The sequence below is a fragment of the Pteropus vampyrus genome, unplaced genomic scaffold (genome assembly GCF_000151845.1).
Source record: "Pteropus vampyrus isolate Shadow unplaced genomic scaffold, Pvam_2.0 Scaffold116, whole genome shotgun sequence".
Lineage (NCBI taxonomy): Eukaryota > Metazoa > Chordata > Mammalia > Chiroptera > Pteropodidae > Pteropus > Pteropus vampyrus.
The window spans coordinates 1,779,596-1,799,587 of record NW_011888897.1 but is presented as its reverse complement, the minus strand read 5'-3'; the positions used below and the strand labels follow the sequence as shown (position 1 = coordinate 1,799,587).

The window sequence follows — 19,992 nt, the reverse complement described above, 5'->3', positions numbered from 1 at the left end:
ACTGGCTGCAGGCCCGCCCAGTGGCTTCAGGCACTCACGATTATTGGTCGGTCTGATCATGGGGCGGGGCCTAACGCAGCAAGGTAGGCACAGGGCGGGGCGGATCGTTTGTAAGGCAAAGGTGACTCTGGCCGAGAATGAACGCGGGGCTGCCAGGGGGGCGGGGCTTGGAATCGGGAACTAGTGTGGTGATTGGAAAAGTCTAAAGCCGAGGGCAAGGTGATTGTACAACTCGGTTCTAACTGCTTAGGGGAGGAGTCGGTGAGGGCTAGTGTCCGGCCGGCTCGTGCGCTGCCTTCCCATTGGCTGAGACGGAGCAGGCGAGAGTCGGGGCGGGGGGGGGGGGGGGTGGCGGCGGCGGTGGTTGCTCGTCCCCGGACCGCGAGGTTACTATCGGTCGCAGGCGCGCCCGGGTTACTGGGACATGGAACCGAGAGGGCGGGAAATCCTGCTACAGCCTCGCGAGCGCCTCCTAACGGTATCTCCGGGCCGTTCTTAAACCGTTAGACACTCTCCTGCTTTCCCAAAAGGTCTCGGGAGACCCCAGAACACAATTTGCCTACTTAGTTTATTTCATGCATCCTCTTTTCCTGTAATTTCTTATATTAAAACGTTACCTCCCACCGAGAGGCGCTGTATTAAGATATGCCTATTTAATCATTATTATTTTTATTTAAAATAAACTACTTTTGTCACTAAGTCATAACAGGTTTATGATAAAAGTTCAAACAGTCTAGAAACTTATGTAAAACAGAAAAAGTCCTTTTTCTAACTTCGCTTTCCATCCTTATTTCCTACAGGTAACCACTGTTCAGATTACACTGTCAAAAATGTGTTGAGCTTTTAGCACGTGCCAAGGATTGTGCTGGGCTCTAGGAGATATAATGATGAGCCCAAAGCTATGGAATGGGGACGATGCACAGTTACACAATAGCATTAATGGAGTGTAATTACAAGTGGAGGCGAGTGCTCCGAAGGAAAAGGAACAGGTTCTGTGAGAGTATGTAACAAAGAAAGTTTCTTGTAATAACTGGAATTTGTGGAGCATTCTTGTACATTTACAACTTATAGTTCTATAGCACTTTGCACTTTATAAAACATTCATCTAAATTATCTCACTAATTTGAATGTGAAACAGGATATTTATTATTATAATGTCCTCTTACAGATACAAAGGCTTGGAGAAACTAAGGAATCCCTAAGTTCCTTCTTCAGTAAGCGGCAGAATTTAAACCTAAGTCTATACAATTTCGCCTCCCTCCCCTTTATGGGAAAAATTTTAAAAATATGAAATATTCAGAAAAGTAGAGAATAATATAATTTTCCCCAGGTTAAGAAATAAGAATCACATATACAGTTGAAGAGCCTGGTATATTGCTTCTCCGTGTCATTTCCCTTCTTCCCTTCTCAAATGTCACCACTTTGCTATCAATCCTTGTCCATTTTTATATTTTAGTTAGGGTATATATCCAGAAACAATATATAGTAAGTTTTGCATATTTGTAGACTTAATATTAATGGCATTACAGTGCACATATCATTTTGCAATTTGTTTTTATGCCTAACTTCTTTATTGAGATGTACCGTGTTCATGTTTTTACATGCAGCTCTAAACTATTCATTTTAACTGTGATGCAACATTCCATTGTATGATTATACTGGAATTAGTATTTCATGGTTGTGGTGAGGGATACTTGGATTATTTCCTATTTATGTATTTGTTTTATTACAAACATTGCAGCAATGGACATTCTCCTTTAAGCAAAAGTGAGTTTCTCTAGGTCTGTGACTCCAAACTTAAAAAAAAATTAACTGGGATCTGCTGTGAGAAACACATTGCTATCCAGTATACACACATATTCATACATTAGACAACAAATACATATACTACTCACACAGACATACACACATTACGTACTGCCATACTAAATGTGTGTTCTCTGATAATATCTATTCTATAGGATAGGAGTGTCTTTTGTTCTAGTAAGTTGACTCTGGGTGGGCTCCTGGATGGCTGCTGGATGAGGCATGGTCATCAGAAAGACTAAACCATAATTAGAAGCTTGGAATTTTCAGTCCTGTCCCCCATCTCTTGAGAAGGGAGAGGGCTGAAAATAGAGTTAATGATCGATCATGCTATATGATGAAGCTTCCATAAGAATCTCAATAGCATGGAGTTTGGAGAGCTTCCAGGTTAGTGAACATGTGGAAGTACTGAGAAGGTGACATGTCTAGAGGACATGGAAGCGCTGTGTCTCTTCCCACATACCTTTCCCTATTCTTCTCTACCATTTAGATGTTCAACTATATATCATATTCTTTTATAATAAACCAGTAAAAGTAAAAAAGAAATGTTTCTCTAAGTTCTGTGAGCCACTCTAGTAAACTAATTGAATTTGAGGAGGGGGCCATTAGACCCTCCAAGCTATAGCCTGTTGATCAGAAGCCCAAGTGACAACCTGGGCTTGCGACTGGCATCTGAAGTGGGGGGAGGGCGGTCGTTTTTTTATTCCCCCTCTTTAATCCTACCCCCCACTTCCACCCCTGACCTATGGATGTTGCCGTTTCCCCTTAAGAAGTGGATCTCTGAAGGCGAGGCATCTCCTCCCATGCACTCGTGGTGCACCCGGGGGCCTGGCGCGCCCCATCCCCCACCCAGCGCTGCGTGTAGAGCAGACTTGCTAGCCACTACAGTATGGAGTCACCCCTGAGGGCGGTCTTATAGGACTGAACCCTTTACCTGCGGAATCTGATGCTATCTCTCAGTAGATAGTGTCAGAATTGAGTTGAATTATAAGACACCCAGCTGATGTTGCAGAAGATTGTTTGGTGTGGGGAAAAACTGTTAAGGGTGAAAAATTTTCAAGTGAGCCAACTAGCTAAGTCCGCTACAGGGAAGAAATATCTTTAGATACCAGAAGTTGTCCTACTTGCTTGGGTGTGGTTTAGGAGGTGTATTGTATGAGATATGAAGATGGCCAATGTCTGCTTCTGTAATCCACTTACTTGTTAACCAGGGTGTGGTACTAGGTGATGTATTGTGCTAATGGCCAACTTCTGCTTCTGTAATCTGCTTGCTTGTTCTAGGCTTTATAACTGCCTCACTCTCAAACCCCAGGGCTGATCTCCTCTAACCCTGCGTGGTAGAGAGTCAGTCGCCGGCCGGCTAATAAAGGCTCAGAATTAATCTCAATTGGCTCCATGGGTCTCAGAATCATTCGCGCCATAACAAAACCTTCACACATTTAGTGACCAGAAGTGAAGTGTTTTGTGTGAGTAGTAAAGGAGACTCATAGGAAAGAAAAACGCAATAGAGAAGAACTAGAATTTCCCCTACATTGGAAGAAAAAAAAGCTGAGTTTTTCCATTAGACAGGGGATATGTTAATTTGCTCAAATAATGAAAGCACATCTGGTATAGTAGCTGCAACTGGAGTCACCGCCTAGTTACACTTACAATAATCCACTGCCTGGTATAATGACTCTGACCCTATCATTTTTGCATCCCATGCAACACCTAAACTAGTGCTTTGTACTTTGTGAGCCTTAAGTTCATTTATATTTAATTTTGTAATTTGGGTGGGGAACAAGCAGCCCCCCAGATTGGCTTTACTTTGTTACTATCTTAGTCCATTTGGGCTACTCTAACAAAATACAATGAACTGAGTAGCTTATGAACAACGCATTTATTTCCCACAGTTTTGGAGACTGGATATCTATGCCAGGTGAGGGCACACGTCCAGGTCACAGACTTTTAGTTGCATTCTCACATGGCAGAAAGGCTCCATGGTTATCTTTTATAAGAGCACTACTCCCACTCTTGAAGGCACCACCCTCATGACCTAATCACTTCTCAAAGGCCCCACCTTCTAACGCCATCACATTGAGTGTTAGAATTCCAATATGTGAATTAGGGGGAGACACAAACATTTAGACCCGAGAAGTTATTGGTCCTTTCTCACATTTACTTTCTTCTTTTTTTTTTTCCTCTTATATTCATGTTTTTTCTTTTTGTATAGCTACACTTTTTTTCCTTATAATTTTTCTACATTAAAAAAGTACATCAATAAACTATCACTCTAGCTTTCCCAAACAATGAATTGGTATTGGGCAAGCATTGTTTATATCTAGTATCTTTTATAATAATCGAGATTCCCAATATGTTGTAGTTGTGGGATTCTCCTTATTCCTGATGTTTCCTTATAGGACTACCTCCTGCAAGGAAGCTGAGTTCTGCATATGCTACAGAGCACTAGGGAGACTCTGGCTTTCCTTTGTGAGAACCTGGCTCAGGTAGGGAGTGCTAAGCTGGCAAATTCCATTCTACATTCAGGGCCAAGGAGGAAAATGGAAAGTCTGACCTTGAATTTAAGTGGCTTGTTCACAGGCTTAAGAATAGAAAATTCTCAAAAAATTACTGGATGGATTTAAAGGTAATGTATTTATCGGGGTCTTCTGGGGCCAGCGGTGTTGGAAGACACAAAAGAGGGACAGTAGTTGGTGCTGGGTGAATGGACCACCCTAAATAGATTCCTGATCTCTTCCTTTAGGTAAATAGCCACATCCTTGGTTGATTATATGCTTAATTGTCAAGCCTAACAGGTTAAAAAACAAAAACCTTGGAAATATTGGGAGGAAGTGTTTCTACAACCTCCGATAGAACTCTCCTGGTGAAGATAGCTCCATGATATGACTCTTCTGACTACTCTCCCTGGGGAGGTGAAGTGACATATCTAACTAGTAGATGGGAAGAATAGTTGGGCATGTTTCTCTCAGCTTGGCCCTTCTTCCTTGCGGGAGTGAGCTGTCTGTAAATAGCATATGTTCTATATTTAGAGAGGTACTTCTTGGCCTAGCGTTGCCTGTATCTAGAAACGTAATTCTGGGGTTCGGTTAGCCACCATTTTGCTTTTACAGGAGGCTACTTCCTCTGTCTTGGCCTTATTGCTACTAAAGAGAATATTTTGGCCTCCATTTGCTGCTTTCGTTTTATTTCTCAGTTTCTCTAGAACTTGGAATGGGAAGAGGAATGCTGTTATTCAGCCCCCTCAGAGACCCTAACGTTGTGAATTGATAGTTATGACTCTGAGGAACACTAGTGATTACTTTTTTAAATGTCTTATTCATACTTATATATATATGTGTGTTAGTTACATTCAATATTAACATGTAAAGTTCTAATTTCTGCTTTGTATATCAGCATTGTCACATTAGCTGGGATTCAGATGACCTTGAAGGTGACAATGAGCACAATAGTTTTTATGAATCCACACAATACTGAGCAGATTATGTAACACAGCCCCTGCTCTTTCAAGGCTGTCACTTGTCGAACTTAAACAAAACGTCAGCTAGATATACCTCCAACAAAAAGGGTTTATTCAGGAAAAAGAGAATTGCAATCCGGAACAGGCAGCCATGGCAAGCCATGTATGAGTTCACTAGAACAAAGAAGAGGAAGAAATTCTTCCATAGAGGGAAAGAGAAAGTTAGGAGGGTTGTCACAAACAGAATTCTTCCTGCAGGGAGTGAGAGCTCCCCCTACAGGCCCTCTAGATTCCAATCTTGGTCGAGGTCTTGTTAATTTTTTTTTGCACACTGTAAGAGGTCTTGGCTGGAGTTCTTGCTGAACCGAGAAAGAAGGCGGAGCCCAGAGATGTCATTCCATGTATGATTTGTTGTCTCTTTGAGATTTAGAGAGGAACATAAAATATTTCACATGGCAAATCAAAGAAAAGACAAAACACACGTGAGGATAAGAGAGTCACTAACTTTTCTTGCAAGTGTTGAATTCAGAAGGAAAAGAAGAAACCTTGAACAATTTGATAAGATACTCTTTTTTTTTTTTTGCTGTATACTGAAGAATGCCCTGAAGCTCTTGAGGAGAACGATGCTGCTACTGCTGCTGTTGGTATTTGGAAGTGAAGCTACTGTTGTTCATTAAGGGCTTACTGAGTACCAGATATATATTGAATGCTTAGCACACGTTTTTTCATTTACTCGTGGCCACAATAGGCCCTGACAATAACTGTGTCTGAGGTAGGTGATATTATTCCCATTGTACACATGATGAAGCTGGAGCTCAGAAAGGTTAAGTAACTTTTCCGGGGCCACACAGCTAAATGCAGCTAGTAAATGGCCTGAACTCACCTTCGCTCATTTATTCAATCAATCATTTTTCAGGTACTCCCTGAGCATGTTTCATCAGCTATTGTTCTTACTTGTAAGCAAGAGAAATTTTGGTAGATTTTAGCGGAAGAGGAATTTATTAAAGGGATTCTGGATTGCTCACAGAAATGCCAGGAAAGTTGGAGAGCCACATGTGGAAACTTCAATGTAGAAATAATGGTCAGAATATGGCTGCCTCTGCTGCCACTGCCTTTGCCATATTCTAGACATTTCAGCTTGCGATGCTCATGCACTGGGGGCTGGATGCTGGATGCTGGATGCTGCTTGCAAACACTGCCTCCTCCTCAATCTTGCTGCAGCCACCATTGTCCCCAGAGGTTCCATTATCCCTGCTTCTTGGCATCACTAACTCTGGATTCAAAGCCTAGATTGATGCCTCTGATGAATGGAGCATGAGTGCATGGGCTGCTCCAGCTGCTAGAGTGGTGAAGGACATACTTCCTGCACTTGCATTTTCTCTCCTGGGTGGTGAGCTCTGTTCCTGAGACTCATACAATGAGGACATCCCTAAGTGTGGTAAAGACATTCAAATGCTGGGCAGCCGAAAGAGCAACAAATGATCATCTGTCCATCTACTGTATGAATGACACCGCTAGACATGGTGGAAATACAAAGGTAAATCAGGCCCAGAACTTGCCCTCAGAGACCCGATAGGCTCACAATTCTCTTCCTTTTAACTTTTACATTTATTTGGTATCATAGTTTGCAAAAGCTCTTAAACTTTCATTGTTTCATCATATCCTTCTGACAGCCGTTGTAAGGTAGGCAAAACTGAGCTGTCCTCTGACTCCAGGCCCAGTGCTGAGTCTACTAGAAGTAATACATATGCACAAATATCATGCTTCATGGGTTCCGAGGCTCACGATTTCCCCTCACATTTTAACACTTCTAAAATTAGGATACATCTCATAATCAACTGTATACCATAGTTTAATTGGCAGCTTGTTTATTCCTAGCAGTATGTAAAATAAGGGAGCATCTTCAGTTGATGAAGTTGTAGATTCATTGGAACACAGTGACTAAAATGGGGGTAGAAAGTGATAACAGACATAAAGGGGAGCTGGGAGATCCTGGAGGGCTTTGTGGAGGAGCTGTACAAGCCCACTATCCCTTCATCCCTTATCTGCAGCTCTAAATTCCAAGAAGCTCTGAAAACAAAGTCTTGCTTTTTTTTTTTCCAAGTTTGGCGCCAACACTCATTTGGCAGCAAAACCTAACCTGAACTGATGTGAAGTAATTTATAATTATAAGTAATTTATAAATATAGTATGTAATTATAACTAAATTATAATTTCAGTTATTTTACTTACTGTGAAGATCAATCTGTTTAGCTGCAGAAATATTAATGTTTGATAATGGTGTGTTATCCCAGCCCCTGGTAGGGAGTGAGAAAGGAAAGTGCTATCTGATATTTGGTCCATGCACTGCACTGTCTTTCTAAAATCTGTAAAATTCTGAATTTTGGAACATATATGGACCCAAAGGTTATGGATAAGGGACTCTGGATTGCAGCTGAACTGAGGCTTGATTGGTGGATAGAATTTAGATGTTTGGAGATATAGAAGGGCTTTTAGTAGGAGGAAAAAGCATCATTTCACACCAGCTTGGGTCTAGGTATAAGTCATTACCCAATCATTTAAATTTGCTTTAACAGCAGAGAAGACCTGCATTTTCGATAACTATTCTCCTTTAATTCATGATTCATACACAACTGGAGGGTTGGACTTTCTGGGTTTGGCTTTTCCCCCACAGTATTCATCTCCTCCCTCCTTTTTCCTCAAATCACCTGACTTCTCCGAAAACTCTGTAATTCACCCTTTGGCTGAAAAAGAGCATTAGGCAATCAGTGAAATTCCTCATTCCTCCTTTCTCCCGCCGTAGCCCCAGATAGAGGAATCTCAGGCATAAGAGAAGTATGCAGTTCTGGTTTCAAAAGCAGAGGGAGCTCCAAGATCAAGGCTGAGTTATCCTTTCCCTATGTTGTGGTCTCCCAGCCCCCTCTTGTTTAAATTAGGGAATTTCAGACATGCACACTGGGATAGAAAATCATATGAACAGAACCAGGACAGGGAGGCCGGCGGAGTGTCCTGCAGAGGGAGCGTCCAAATCCTGTGCTTCTCTCCCTGGGAGTCGGCAGGGTCCTCCAGCATGCCCACTGGCAAGAGAGAGGGGACTGACACACTTGCTCCCATCAGCTTCTGAAGGTAAAACCTTAAAAAAACGAAGAGCAGAGCTTTGATGGAGGAAAAAAAGAAAGGCAGAAAACTTCACATATGAAGGTTTCAGGCAAAGATGGAGGGCTGGAAAGAGCAGAATAAAAACAAGGCAAAATATAGACAACCTATTTCTCTTAGACTGACCTCATCCACCCTCATGTCACCCCACTATCTACCACTGTTTTCAGGGTTAGAAACATTCGGTAAGACTTTCTTAGGAGCCGTGGGAAGAGCTCTTGTCTTTCTAGTAAAGGGGAAAAGGACCTGGAAATTAATGTAGAAAACTGAGGGAGTGCTTTTCCTTTCCTTTTACATTTCTTGTCATTCAGCTGCCCATTCCTCCTTCCCCACCCAACCCTGTCTCAGACCTCTTCTTCCAAGGTCACTGCTCTACCCTAGTGAAAGAAACTCATTGTTCCATCAATGGTCATTCGGAGCATCAAAAGAAATGTCTGCAATAATAAGCATAGTGAAGAGAGTTGGTTTGAAGTGATAGGGGGCATTGTCAAAGGAGGAGGGAGAAATGTCCTGGGTGGATGGTCGTGATGGGGACAGACTCCTGAGATCATGGGTGGAAATGGGGATATTGTTCTGTGAGGGCAGGAGAGAGACTGATAGAGTGGGGGTGAGGGTGGAAGGGTGTGGGTGAGGAGGAAGAACGGAGGAGGAAGAAAACTGGGAGAAAGTTTTCTTTTGGAGAAAAAGTGGGATAAGATCCAGAGAAGCAATGGGAGAGGGATAAGAAAACTTAATTGAAGTAGGACCAGGAAGGGTGTGAGCGGATTGATGTCATATGGCAATGACTAGTGACATAGCTCTATTTAACATGTGTATTATTCTTATGAAAGTGACCCTGAACCCCTGGTGACCCTCTACCACCAAAGCTGGTGCCTATGTTTGTTAGACAAATATAGCCTGGCCTGCCACCCCTTTAGCTCCAAAGTCCAGAAGTGCAGAGAGCCAGGACCAAGACATGTACTGCTCGCCAGGGATGGACAAATTGTCAGCGATGTGGTAAGTGACCATGAGTCTACAGAGATGTTCAGGGGCTCCATTCTCTTCATCTTCTTAAGAAAACGACTCAGATCTGAAGCCTGGGTTTTGGTTTGACCTAGGTCTTTTTGCCTTACTCTAACTTAAAATTCTCCATGTGCTGTTGCCCTTCTTCCTGTGACAAGTGCTTGAGCTTGGCATTGGTTTGCTGGTACCTGTGTCACCCACCTCTCCATATGCTTTTTTTTCCAGGTACATCGTCCTTTTTTCCCTTTTGGCATGGGTTTCTGCTGAGCCTACTATGTATGGGGAGATCCTGTCCCCTAACTATCCTCAGGCATACCCCAATGAGGTAGAGAAATCTTGGGATATAGAGGTTCCTGAAGGGTATGGGATCCACCTCTACTTCACCCACCTGGACATAGAGCTGTCAGAGAACTGCGCATATGACTCAGTGCAGGTATGTTATAATGAGTGCATACAGGATAAGGCTGGGGTGGTTAAATGAGAAAAATATGAGAAGGGAGCGCCACAGGCATACAGTGAACTAGAGTCAAATAGTCCTAAGGTGCTATGTGTTCGATTTTCTCTGTTTCTTTTTTTCTGACATCCATATCAAAATACTTTCTTTTCCTCACTTCTTTTTGACTCTTAGATAATGTCAGGAGGCCTTGAAGAAGGGAAAATCTGTGGACAGAGGACCAGCAAGAATCCCAACTCCCCAATTGTGGAAGAGTTCCACATCCCATACCATAAACTCCAGGTGGTCTTTAAGTCAGATTTCTCCAATGAAGAGCGTTTCACTGGGTTTGCTGCATACTATGTTGCTGTAGGTAAGGCTCACCCTTCTCTATGTGACTTACCAATCCAGCTAAAAAATTAGAAGCAGGCCAAACATTGATTGAGCAATGCAGTGAATGAGGATTCTGTTTATAACTCTTGTGAAGTGTTGACTTGGCTTGGATCCCTCCATGAATTGCCTTTGTGAAATTCAAACACATGATCATATCTTAGTGGTGATGATAATAATGGTGACAATAGATAATAAACAGTAATTTATTGAGAACCACTATGAAGTGGACATGATATCAGGAATTTTACCTATATTAATTTAATCTTCACTTCAACTCTTCAAGGTAGGTATTGTTATCTCCATTTAAAGATAAGGAAAGTGAGGATTAAGAAAGCTAAAAAATTTGCCAAGACTCACACAAGGAATGTATGGTATTCAAACTCATTCAATAAATGGCAAACGAACCTTCAAATTCTGTGTGCTTTTCTACCTATCTCCAGGTTAAAATAAATTTAGAACATCTCACAAAGCCAAACTATTGTTTAGATTCAACAGAAGTGCCAATATCATATAAAGTAATAAGTGTACTAATTGTTCCTCCTTGTAGAAGACATAGCATCATGTTTAGCTTGCAGAGTGTTTTCTTTGGAGCTGAAATGCTCTGTTTGTAAGAAAGATCAAGCGTCTCTCTCATTGAGAGCTTCCTTACAGTTGTGCAATGGTAGAGCACATCTTTGGAATCACATTCCAGGAGAGCAATACAGAATAATACCATCACAAAATGTGATTCATGGAAGGTCTTTAAGCAACAGGACTTTCTTACTTTTTCTTGCCTTTGTAGTTTTGGGTTTAAACGTATATAGACCCAAAGGTCCATATATGTTTCTTCTTGACCTTAATCATTCTGTATTTTTTGTAGATATAAATGAGTGCACAGACTTTGCAGATACCCCTTGTAGCCACTTCTGCAACAACTTCATTGGTGGTTACTTCTGCTCCTGCCCCCCAGAATACTTTCTCCATGATGATATGAAAAACTGTGGAGGTGAGCTTGGCATCAAGAGAGGTGCATGGTCCCTAGGATTTGGAATGGCTTGAGGCTTCAGTAAAGGCTTTATCTACCCTTCCAATTTGATTAGCCTCAGCCTTGATTTGACATCTATTTTTAGTTATCTATAAGCTGAGTGGGAGCCACAAAAGTGAGGAAGATAAGGTTACAGGGTCAAGTTAATTAATTGGAGAAGAGAGATAGATGCCTATGAAGAGTCTACCTGGAGTGCCTCATAACTATGAAAGCAATGTGATGGAAACCCAATAAACATTGGAGATCTTCACTAATATATACTGGGTGTGTAATTGCTATATATGGACTCCAGACAGGGACTGTCAGTTTATAAGAGAAGTCTAGAATAGGGCAGGATCTTCTTTGCTTGAGCCTATATTTGATTCTCCCTTTCTCTTTTTCTCTCTTAGTCAATTGCAGTGGGAATGTTTTCACTGCACTGATTGGGGAGATCGCAAGTCCCAATTATCCTGATCCCTACCCAGAGAACTCAAGGTGTGAATATCAGATCTTGTTGGAGGAAGGGTTCCAAGTGGTGGTGACTGTGCGAAGAGAAGATTTTGATGTGGAACCAGCTGATTCAGAGGGCAACTGTGCTGACAGTTTAGTTGTGCGTGCTGGATGATTAATTTTCCTCCCAACTCACACCAGAGATTTCCCCTGGAAGACAAATTATTTTTCTTTCTCTCTCTTCTATTCTTTTCTCCCCCTTTGTCTTATTTTATATTATTTTTATTTATCTACCTTACTTTTATCCTATTTTACCTCTTTATTTTAGTTCTTTTTCTCTTCTGACTTCCCCGTTTTGTGTCCTTTCAGTTTGTTACAAGAGACCAGCAATTTGGTCCTTACTGTGGTAATGGATTCCCTGGGCCACTAAATATTGAATCCAAGAGTAATGCTCTTAATATCATCTTCCAAACTGACCAAACAGGGCAAAAGAAAGGCTGGAAACTTCGTTATCATGGAGATCGTGAGTAATCTAAAAGTTACTCTTTGGTTGGTGGTAACAAAGTCCTGGACAGGGTAAAATCAAAACAGGTAGACTGTTGTATGGAAAGGTCTCCCGAGATACTCCTCTTCCTCAGCAAGATCTAAGCCTGTCATTGCTTGCTAGAAATGCCTCAATGTCTAGGAATACTTCAAGGGACCTGTGAGTGCAGACAGCTTGGGGGTGGTTAGTTAGTAATGCCCTATTGTTTTAGACAGCTCCATATTGGAATGTTAAGAATCAGGACCAAGGATGACTGAATGACTTTATAAAGTGTGAAGATGATATAAATAGAACAGAGATTATTCACCTATTTGGTTAATATTTTCTTCCTATATTTTTTAAGCAACCCCCTGTCCTAAAAGAGTGTCTGCCAATTCTGTTTGGGAACCTGAGAAGGCAAAATATGTGTTCAAAGATGTGGTGGAGATAAACTGTCTTGAGGGGTTTGAAGTTGTACAGGTAAAGTACTATCATGGGCTTCTCCCTAATCTCTAGGTCAGGATGAGCATACTGGAATTGTTCAATTGTTTACTGAATGCCCTTGTTTGAACAAGTTATAACACCTTCTCTATTAATAGAACAGCTCAGGATCTTTAGTCTTTCCTTGTGAGTCATGGAGTTCCTTGGCTAGCTTGGCATTCTCTTTCTGCCTACAGTCTTCTTGGGGGGAAGGGGAGCTGATATACTGGCACAAAGTTGTATTTTAGCCCCAACTTCTGGGTGCTTTTGGTCATTCTGCTAAGATAGCCCTAGGCTTTTTGTGGTGAGGATTCCTCCTTGATCCAAGGCCCGAAATTGATCCTGTTTTTGATTTTGATACTCCATATAAATTATAAATTAATGGTGATGTCTATCATTCTCCAGGGGAGTGTTGGCTCAACATCTTTCTATTCTATTTGTCAAAGCAATGGAAAGTGGAGTAATTCCAAATTGAAATGTCAACGTATGTATCTCTTTAAAATGGGACTCTTTTTTTTTTTTTTTCCTTCCAGTGGGAATTAAAAGATTAACAACTTAGGATTCAAATGCATGGTTTCCTCTTAGACTTTTGAGAGTGAGTTGGGTTTTTGAAGGGAAGCCAGTCATGGAGACCCAGCCCCAATCTGGTCCCAGGCCAGCCAAGCAGGAATCTGGTCCCAGGCCAGCCAAGCAGATTTCTTCTAAAGAAAGGGGCTGTGGGATTGATAGAGTTAATGGCACCATTTAGGTCCATTCTTGGCTTCTGCAGGGGCTTTCACAAACCACTGAGAACCAGGTTTCTCCTTGTAGCTTTCAAGGGGCTATCTGAATTGGCAGGACTCAGTGGGCTGGGGAATTGAGTGACGTCAGTTGGAAAGCATGACTACAGAGAGGCTGGCATGATGAGAATCATCCCAGATGTGCTCATTGATGTGGGAGTGGGGAAGGAGTGAAGAACATGGCTGGGAAGTTGTAACTGGCCTAAGGACCAATGACTTCCTGGGAGGAAGTGGTTATCCTGACCATCGCTCTTCTGTCTTCCTTCTGTAGCTGTGGACTGTGGCTCTCCTGAACCCATTCAGCATGGTAAATTCGAGGACCCAGAACATACTTTATTTGGTTCTGTCACTCGCTACAGTTGTGATGAACCATATTACTACATGCAAGATGAAGAAAGTGGTAGGTTTCTTTGACTAGAGAAAAGAAGAGAAAGGGTGAGAGTGTTGGAAGGTGAATAGCACAATCTTTCTGGTTTGGAGAGAGTTTGGAGAGGAATGAAGAAGATGAGATGGACTTTGTTCATCCTCTTGGCTTGGTCTAAAGATATAGTTTTCATATGGGGCAAAGTGAGTTCTATAGGATCATTCACAGTGAATCAAAGAGGTCACCTAGCTCAGTTTTACAATTATGGCAGGAATTTCCCCAACAATACTCATTTTCATGTGGTTATTCAGCATTTGACCAATTATTTAATGTAGAACCATAGGAGTAATTCTTCCAGCTCCAAGTAACCATACTGTGATGACTGGCTTTCTTGATGGAGAGGCCTTGGTAGTGCTAGATAAAGGCCTGGATGAGATACAATATGTCCTACTTCATTACTTTTTAAATTTAATTTTAATTAATTCATTTTACTTTCCCTCTTGAAGTACTTTCCAAGTGTTTGTCATAACCTTCTTCCTTCTGCTTTGGAGACTATTCCTTTCCCTCCATAGACAAGATAAGAGGCCAGAGAGATGGTTTGGAAGATGGTCTCAAGGTTCTTTTCTAATTGATTTGACCTGAATTCTTCAAATCCCAGAGTAGCTGAGGCTCTGAATGAAAGGGGGAAATGGAAAAAAGAAGATATGGTGGTAACTGTATCCTGTGTCCCTTGTGCTCTTCCAGGGGAGTATCACTGCGCTGGAAACGGGAGCTGGGTGAATGAGGTGCTGGGCACAGAGCTGCCAAGATGTATCCCAGGTAATCAGGGCTCAGGCTTGAGTAGAGACCATAACTATAGGTACAGGTGAGTGGGGTCGCTTCTGAAAATGGCTATAATCCTTTTGGGAAAGAACTTAACAATCTGGGCCTGCCAGAGTCTAGTTCAGTGAGGTGGAGACAATAAAATGAAGGATTGCAGACCGATCAGAGCTGAGTGGAAGAAGACTCTTAAGCAAAGCCAGGATAATAATGATCCTAGTAGTAAGAACAGTGTTACTGAGAGCTATGGACTGAGCTAATTACTTGCATTTATTATCTCATTGACGTTCTTGCAACAACCCTATGAGTTAGATATTATTAGTTTCGTAATACAGATGAGTGAATTGCATACAAGTTCACATGCAAGAGTTAGTACATACATGATTTAGTAAGGGGCAAGAGTAGTCTTTAAAATCAGGTCTGTCTGTGTCCAAAGCCTATTATGCTCAACTCAGAGTCCATTCAGGCTGACTAGCAAGGAATTTAGGTAAGCCAACTTCATCTGAAATAAAATTCAGTTTTAGTTATACCGAGTAATAGCAATGTGATTTGAACCTGGAACCAGTCGATGAGGAGTGAGATGAAAGATGAAAGAAGAGAATTCTCTCTCTGCCCTACTTCCATAGATTACTAGGAAGGACTCAGATGCAATTAGGACTTCAGTAAAGAAGACGATATGCATTTGTTCTGGACCTCAGAAGGAGGAAGCTTGTCTTACCCCCATCTGTATGAGGAAAGAGTTTCCCAGCTTGGTTCCCCATGTGCCGAGTCTGGAGTGAGGTGTGGGTCAAGCTGTTCACAGTGTGAGGCACTAGTAATTCACACGCTGCCTCAATTTACCCAGTCTTTCCCACAAGCCTGCTTGTGGCATGGCAACATGGAATGTTTAATCATTCGGTAAGTTCAGAATGAGTCAGATATCGAGATGGTTGGTTGACCAAATGCAGGGTTGGCTATATTGTGCTAGAGAACTCTGAAGCTTGGCAGGTTTTTGAGTGTTTGGAGGATTTGCAGGAGGCCAGCAATCTGTTTCCTGCTCCCTCCCCATCTTGTTCTTGTTCCTTCCTAGTCTGTGGCACCCCCAATGAGGTCTTTGAAGGAAAACAGAGGATATTTGGAGGAACCTTTGCACAGATTCAAAACTTCCCCTGGCAAGTCTTCTTTTCGAACCCACGGGCTGGTGGGGCTCTCATTGATGAGTACTGGGTGCTGACAGCTGCCCACGTTGTGGAGGTAAATCAGAACCCAGTAATGTATGTTGGGTCCACCTCATTGACTGTTGCACACCTGGAAAAAGCCCAGATGCTCATTGCTGATCGTGTGTTTATTCATCCGGGTTGGGAATTCCTAGAGAACCCAGAAACACGGAAGAATTTTGACAACGACATTGCTCTGGTGCGGCTGAAAGACCCAGTGAAAATGGGACTCACTGTCTCCCCTATTTGCCTGCCAGGCATTTCCTCAGAATACAACCCCTCGGTGGGAGACCTGGGACTGATCTCAGGATGGGGCAAAACGGAAGTAAGAGATCATGTTATAATGCTCAGAGGGGCAAAGGTGCCTATAGCTCCCTTGCTAAAGTGCCAAGAGGCGAAGGCAAAAAATCCGAAAGTGAGTGTAAATACCTATGTTTTCACGGATAACATGATCTGTGCTGGAGGAGAGAAGGGTGTTGACAGCTGTGAAGGAGACAGTGGTGGGGCCCTTGCTATACAGGACCCCAATGAAAAGAACCCCAAATTCTATGTAGCTGGTCTGGTGTCCTGGGGTCCCCAGTGCGGGACCTATGGGATATACACACGAGTGAAGAACTACATTGACTGGATAACGAAGACTATGCAGGAAAACAGTACCCCCAGTATGGACTAATGCATGTGTATACCTAGCTTCTTCAAGGGCTAGGATCAATCTGTTGCTTTCTGTTCCTCACTATATTCCCATTATTTCATCATAATTGATGAAAGATATGGGAATATGATTTAAATAGAACTTGGTTGTTGGGATATATGGCTGGAGGTAGTATTTGATCATAACGTTGTGTCGGTCATTCAATGTGATCTGAATCTGTGGATAACATGGGAAGGGCTCTGCTATCTTGTGCTATTCCAGAGGGGGCCCATTTTCATGATGATTACCTGGTGTTACAGTTCTGACTCTGAAACTTACCGTTGAGAATACCCTTGATTTTTTGTCTCCCCTTTACCTGTTCCAAGGTCCACTTACTTTACCATTCTCAATGTCTATTATCTACTTGTAATAAAGCATGTTTATAACCTAGTTCTGGCTGACTTGTCTTATTCTACCTCAGGACCTCAGCACCATAGAAGAAGAGTGGGATGAGAGAGCTGTAGTGTCATGAAAATTCAGGCATCTAGCAGCTAATATTTAATTGTCATGAAAATAGGGAATTTAACTTTGCTCCTCTCTGCCAGTTAAAATTTACTGAATATTGGAGATTAGCATGAATACCATCAACACAAGCTGCCGTATTCAGCTTTTGAAACTCATTAAACATAACCAAATCTCTTTGAGAAGTCCACACACGACAATTAGAAGAGGCTGTTTAAAATCTTTAATGATAAAAATTTGAGATATAAATTGTTTCAATATGTCTCCTGAAAATTAAATGTCTTTTAGTACTCACTTTTATAATACAATATTATGACAATAAAAAAGAAGAACAAAAGAAGTTCGGCATGCTCCCATCTGCTTTTCTGGTGGTTTTGGTCAGTTTGTTAGTTAAGCAACGATATCTTCTCTGGATTGAACTCTGAGCCAAGATGTTATAGCTGAAAGTCTCGGTAAGGATGGACCCAAAGGTTCTCCCTTCTGTTTTCTTCTCAAGGGGATGGAACACCTGCCCCCGCCACAAAACTCTTTCTCCCCCTAAAATGATTGGTGATGAAAAATAACCACACAATAGAGACTAGCATTTTTTTAAACTGAGGATAGGAAAGCTATCTTAGAGTGGCTAAGCTAACAGTGTGTCTTATGAAAGCTATAGAATGAGAGTAAGAGTTCTGGAGGACTCTGGTCTGTTTGATGTAACTCGTGGCTTTCAGGAGAGCGATTTTTACCAGAAGCCAAAAAGGGCCTCTTTACCAGAAGCCAAAAAAGGCCTTTGATCTTCCACAGACCAAAAGGTCTAAATTCAGTAATTGACCTCAGACTGGAGCCAAACACATGATGAAGTAACCAGAACTTTAATCGAAGAGTCCGAAGAACCAAAGGGGAATTGCAACAGGGAACTTCTGGAAAGATTGTGTCAAGTCAACCAAGCAGCATAAAGCCATTTACATTATTTCTTAACTGTATAGCTTGTAACCACCTTTCCCCGCCTTCTTGTCATTACACGGGCAATGTAATTGACAGTGTACCCTGGATTACAGTGTTTTGGGTGGGAGAAGGGGGATTCCTCTAAAGAAAAAAAAAATTAGAAAATATTAAGATTAAGAAACACGTTTGTGATGTAGAATTTTCTTTCTTTTTTATAACTGAAGTAATAGAAAAAAATTAACCTGGACTATGATAAGTAGCAGAAAAAGGAAGTCTATCCCTGCCAGAGAGAATCTTGAGTCTATTTGAGTTTTGTTCTTGCTGATAGGCTGAGATGTTTGTGAGAAAGTCCCCTCATTGTTGCTGCCTTGTACAGTGCAATGGGTATGGTTTTTGCATTGTTTTTTTTTGCACCACAATATCATTTCCTTGGCTGGAAGGGTGAATGGCAGGGAGGGGTTCTGCATGAATCATCATCAGAGACTTTCAGAGCTGGAAAGGGCTCATCATCAATCAAGGTCTAGAAAATCATCATGGCTTAAAGTGTATCGGTCATACTGCTTTGCAAGTCACTTGGGAACAATGTGACTTCTGCTTCACCTGAAACCCAGGAAGGGACTTAACTTTTTAAAGAAGTGAATTATCACATTTCTTTGGTCAGAAGAAAATGGACTGGTGGGTCAGTTCCTCAAGACAGGGAAAGAAGGAAGTGCCCAGGGGCCAAGAAAACTCGATGAGAAGGAACCCAGTTCAAGTTGCACTAGCTCATATATAACAAGAGACAAGGACCCAGAAATCCCACTTCTGGGTATTTACTTTTGTAAATAGTACTTCAAAGGGATATGTGTGTCCATATGTTTATTGCAGCATTATTTACAATAGCCAAGATATGGAGGCAACTTGGGTGTCCATCAATGAATGAATGGATAAAGAAGAGGTAGTGCATATGCACAATGGAATATTACTTAGCCATTAAAAAAATGAAATCTTGCCATCTGCAACAACACGAATGGTTCTAGAGGGTATTGCACTGAGTAGAGTAAGTTAGACAGAGAAAGACAAATGTCATATGAGTTCACTTCTATGTGGAATCTAGAGAACAGGATAAACAATAAACAAAACATAAACAAGCTCGTAGAGACAGCATTTTGATGGTTGCTAAATGGAGTGGGGAGGTTGGAGGGATGGGTGAAAGGGGGAGGGAATTAAGAGGTACAAACTGGTAGTTACAAAATAACTAATAGGGATGTAGAGAGTTAAGTATGGGAATATAGTCAATAGTATTATAATAACAATGTATGGTGTTAGATGTGTACTGGATTTATTGGTGTGATCACTTCATAAGTTATATAAATGTCTAATCACTATGGTGTATATCTGAAACTAATATAATATTGCATGTCAACTGTAATTTAAAAAATAATAATAGAAAAAAAACTGGACTAGCCCAGAAGGGGCTAGAGGAATTTTGGGACTCTCTAAAGTTGCTTTTATTGTGATTCCTAGAATCAGAAATATAGTCCATGAAAATATGTCTTTACACTTTCTGCATATCTGTTGTTTTTTAAAATTAAAAACATTAGAAAATTCTTTTTCAGCTTTATTGAGGTATAATTGACAAGTAAAACTACAATATGATAATTTGATATACATATATATTGTGAAAGGATTCTTTTCATCAAGTCAGTTAACACAGCCAGCATCTGACATATTTACCTTTAAAATTTCTTGGGGGGATGAGAATATTTAAGTTCTACTCTCATAGCAAATTTTAATTATACAATATAGCATTACCAACTATGGTCACCATGTTATACATTATATCCTCAGACCTTATTCATCTTATAAGTGAAAGTTTATATCCTTTTACCAACCTCTCCCTATCACCCCCACACCCCACCCTGGGAAGTCACTTTTCTATTCTCTGTTTCTATGAGTTTGACTTTTTTTTTTTTTTTTTAAAGATTCCACATAGTGATACCATGCAGTATTTGCCTTTCTCTGGCTGGCTTATTTCATTTAGCATAATGCCCTCCAGATTCATCTATGTT

The 19,992-nt window shown here is 41.3% G+C and overlaps 1 protein-coding gene across 4 annotated transcripts in view; it reads left to right on the top strand.

Annotated features, from left to right (window-relative positions):
• Positions 1-8,208: 8,208 nt before the first annotated feature.
• The window catches only part of C1S (complement C1s), a 28,932-nt gene continuing 17,148 nt past the window's right edge, over positions 8,209-19,992 (top strand). Inside the window, exons 1-12 of one of the 4 annotated variants that reach the window (XM_011365798.2) lie at positions 8,209-8,389; positions 9,337-9,415; positions 9,647-9,854; positions 10,050-10,227; positions 11,107-11,232; positions 11,661-11,860; positions 12,070-12,223; positions 12,588-12,703; positions 13,109-13,187; positions 13,754-13,882; positions 14,591-14,665; positions 15,735-16,358. In XM_011365798.2, the coding sequence (XP_011364100.2) occupies positions 8,212-8,389; positions 9,337-9,415; positions 9,647-9,854; positions 10,050-10,227; positions 11,107-11,232; positions 11,661-11,860; positions 12,070-12,223; positions 12,588-12,703; positions 13,109-13,187; positions 13,754-13,882; positions 14,591-14,665; positions 15,735-16,358 (2,146 nt within the window). In that variant the 5' untranslated portion in view covers positions 8,209-8,211. Of the gene's footprint in view, positions 8,390-9,249; positions 9,416-9,646; positions 9,855-10,049; positions 10,228-11,106; positions 11,233-11,660; positions 11,861-12,069; positions 12,224-12,587; positions 12,704-13,108; positions 13,188-13,753; positions 13,883-14,590; positions 14,666-15,734; positions 16,943-19,992 lie in introns of those variants that run through there. The other 3 variants (XM_011365797.2, XM_023534011.1, XM_011365800.2) reach the window with 3 other exon arrangements.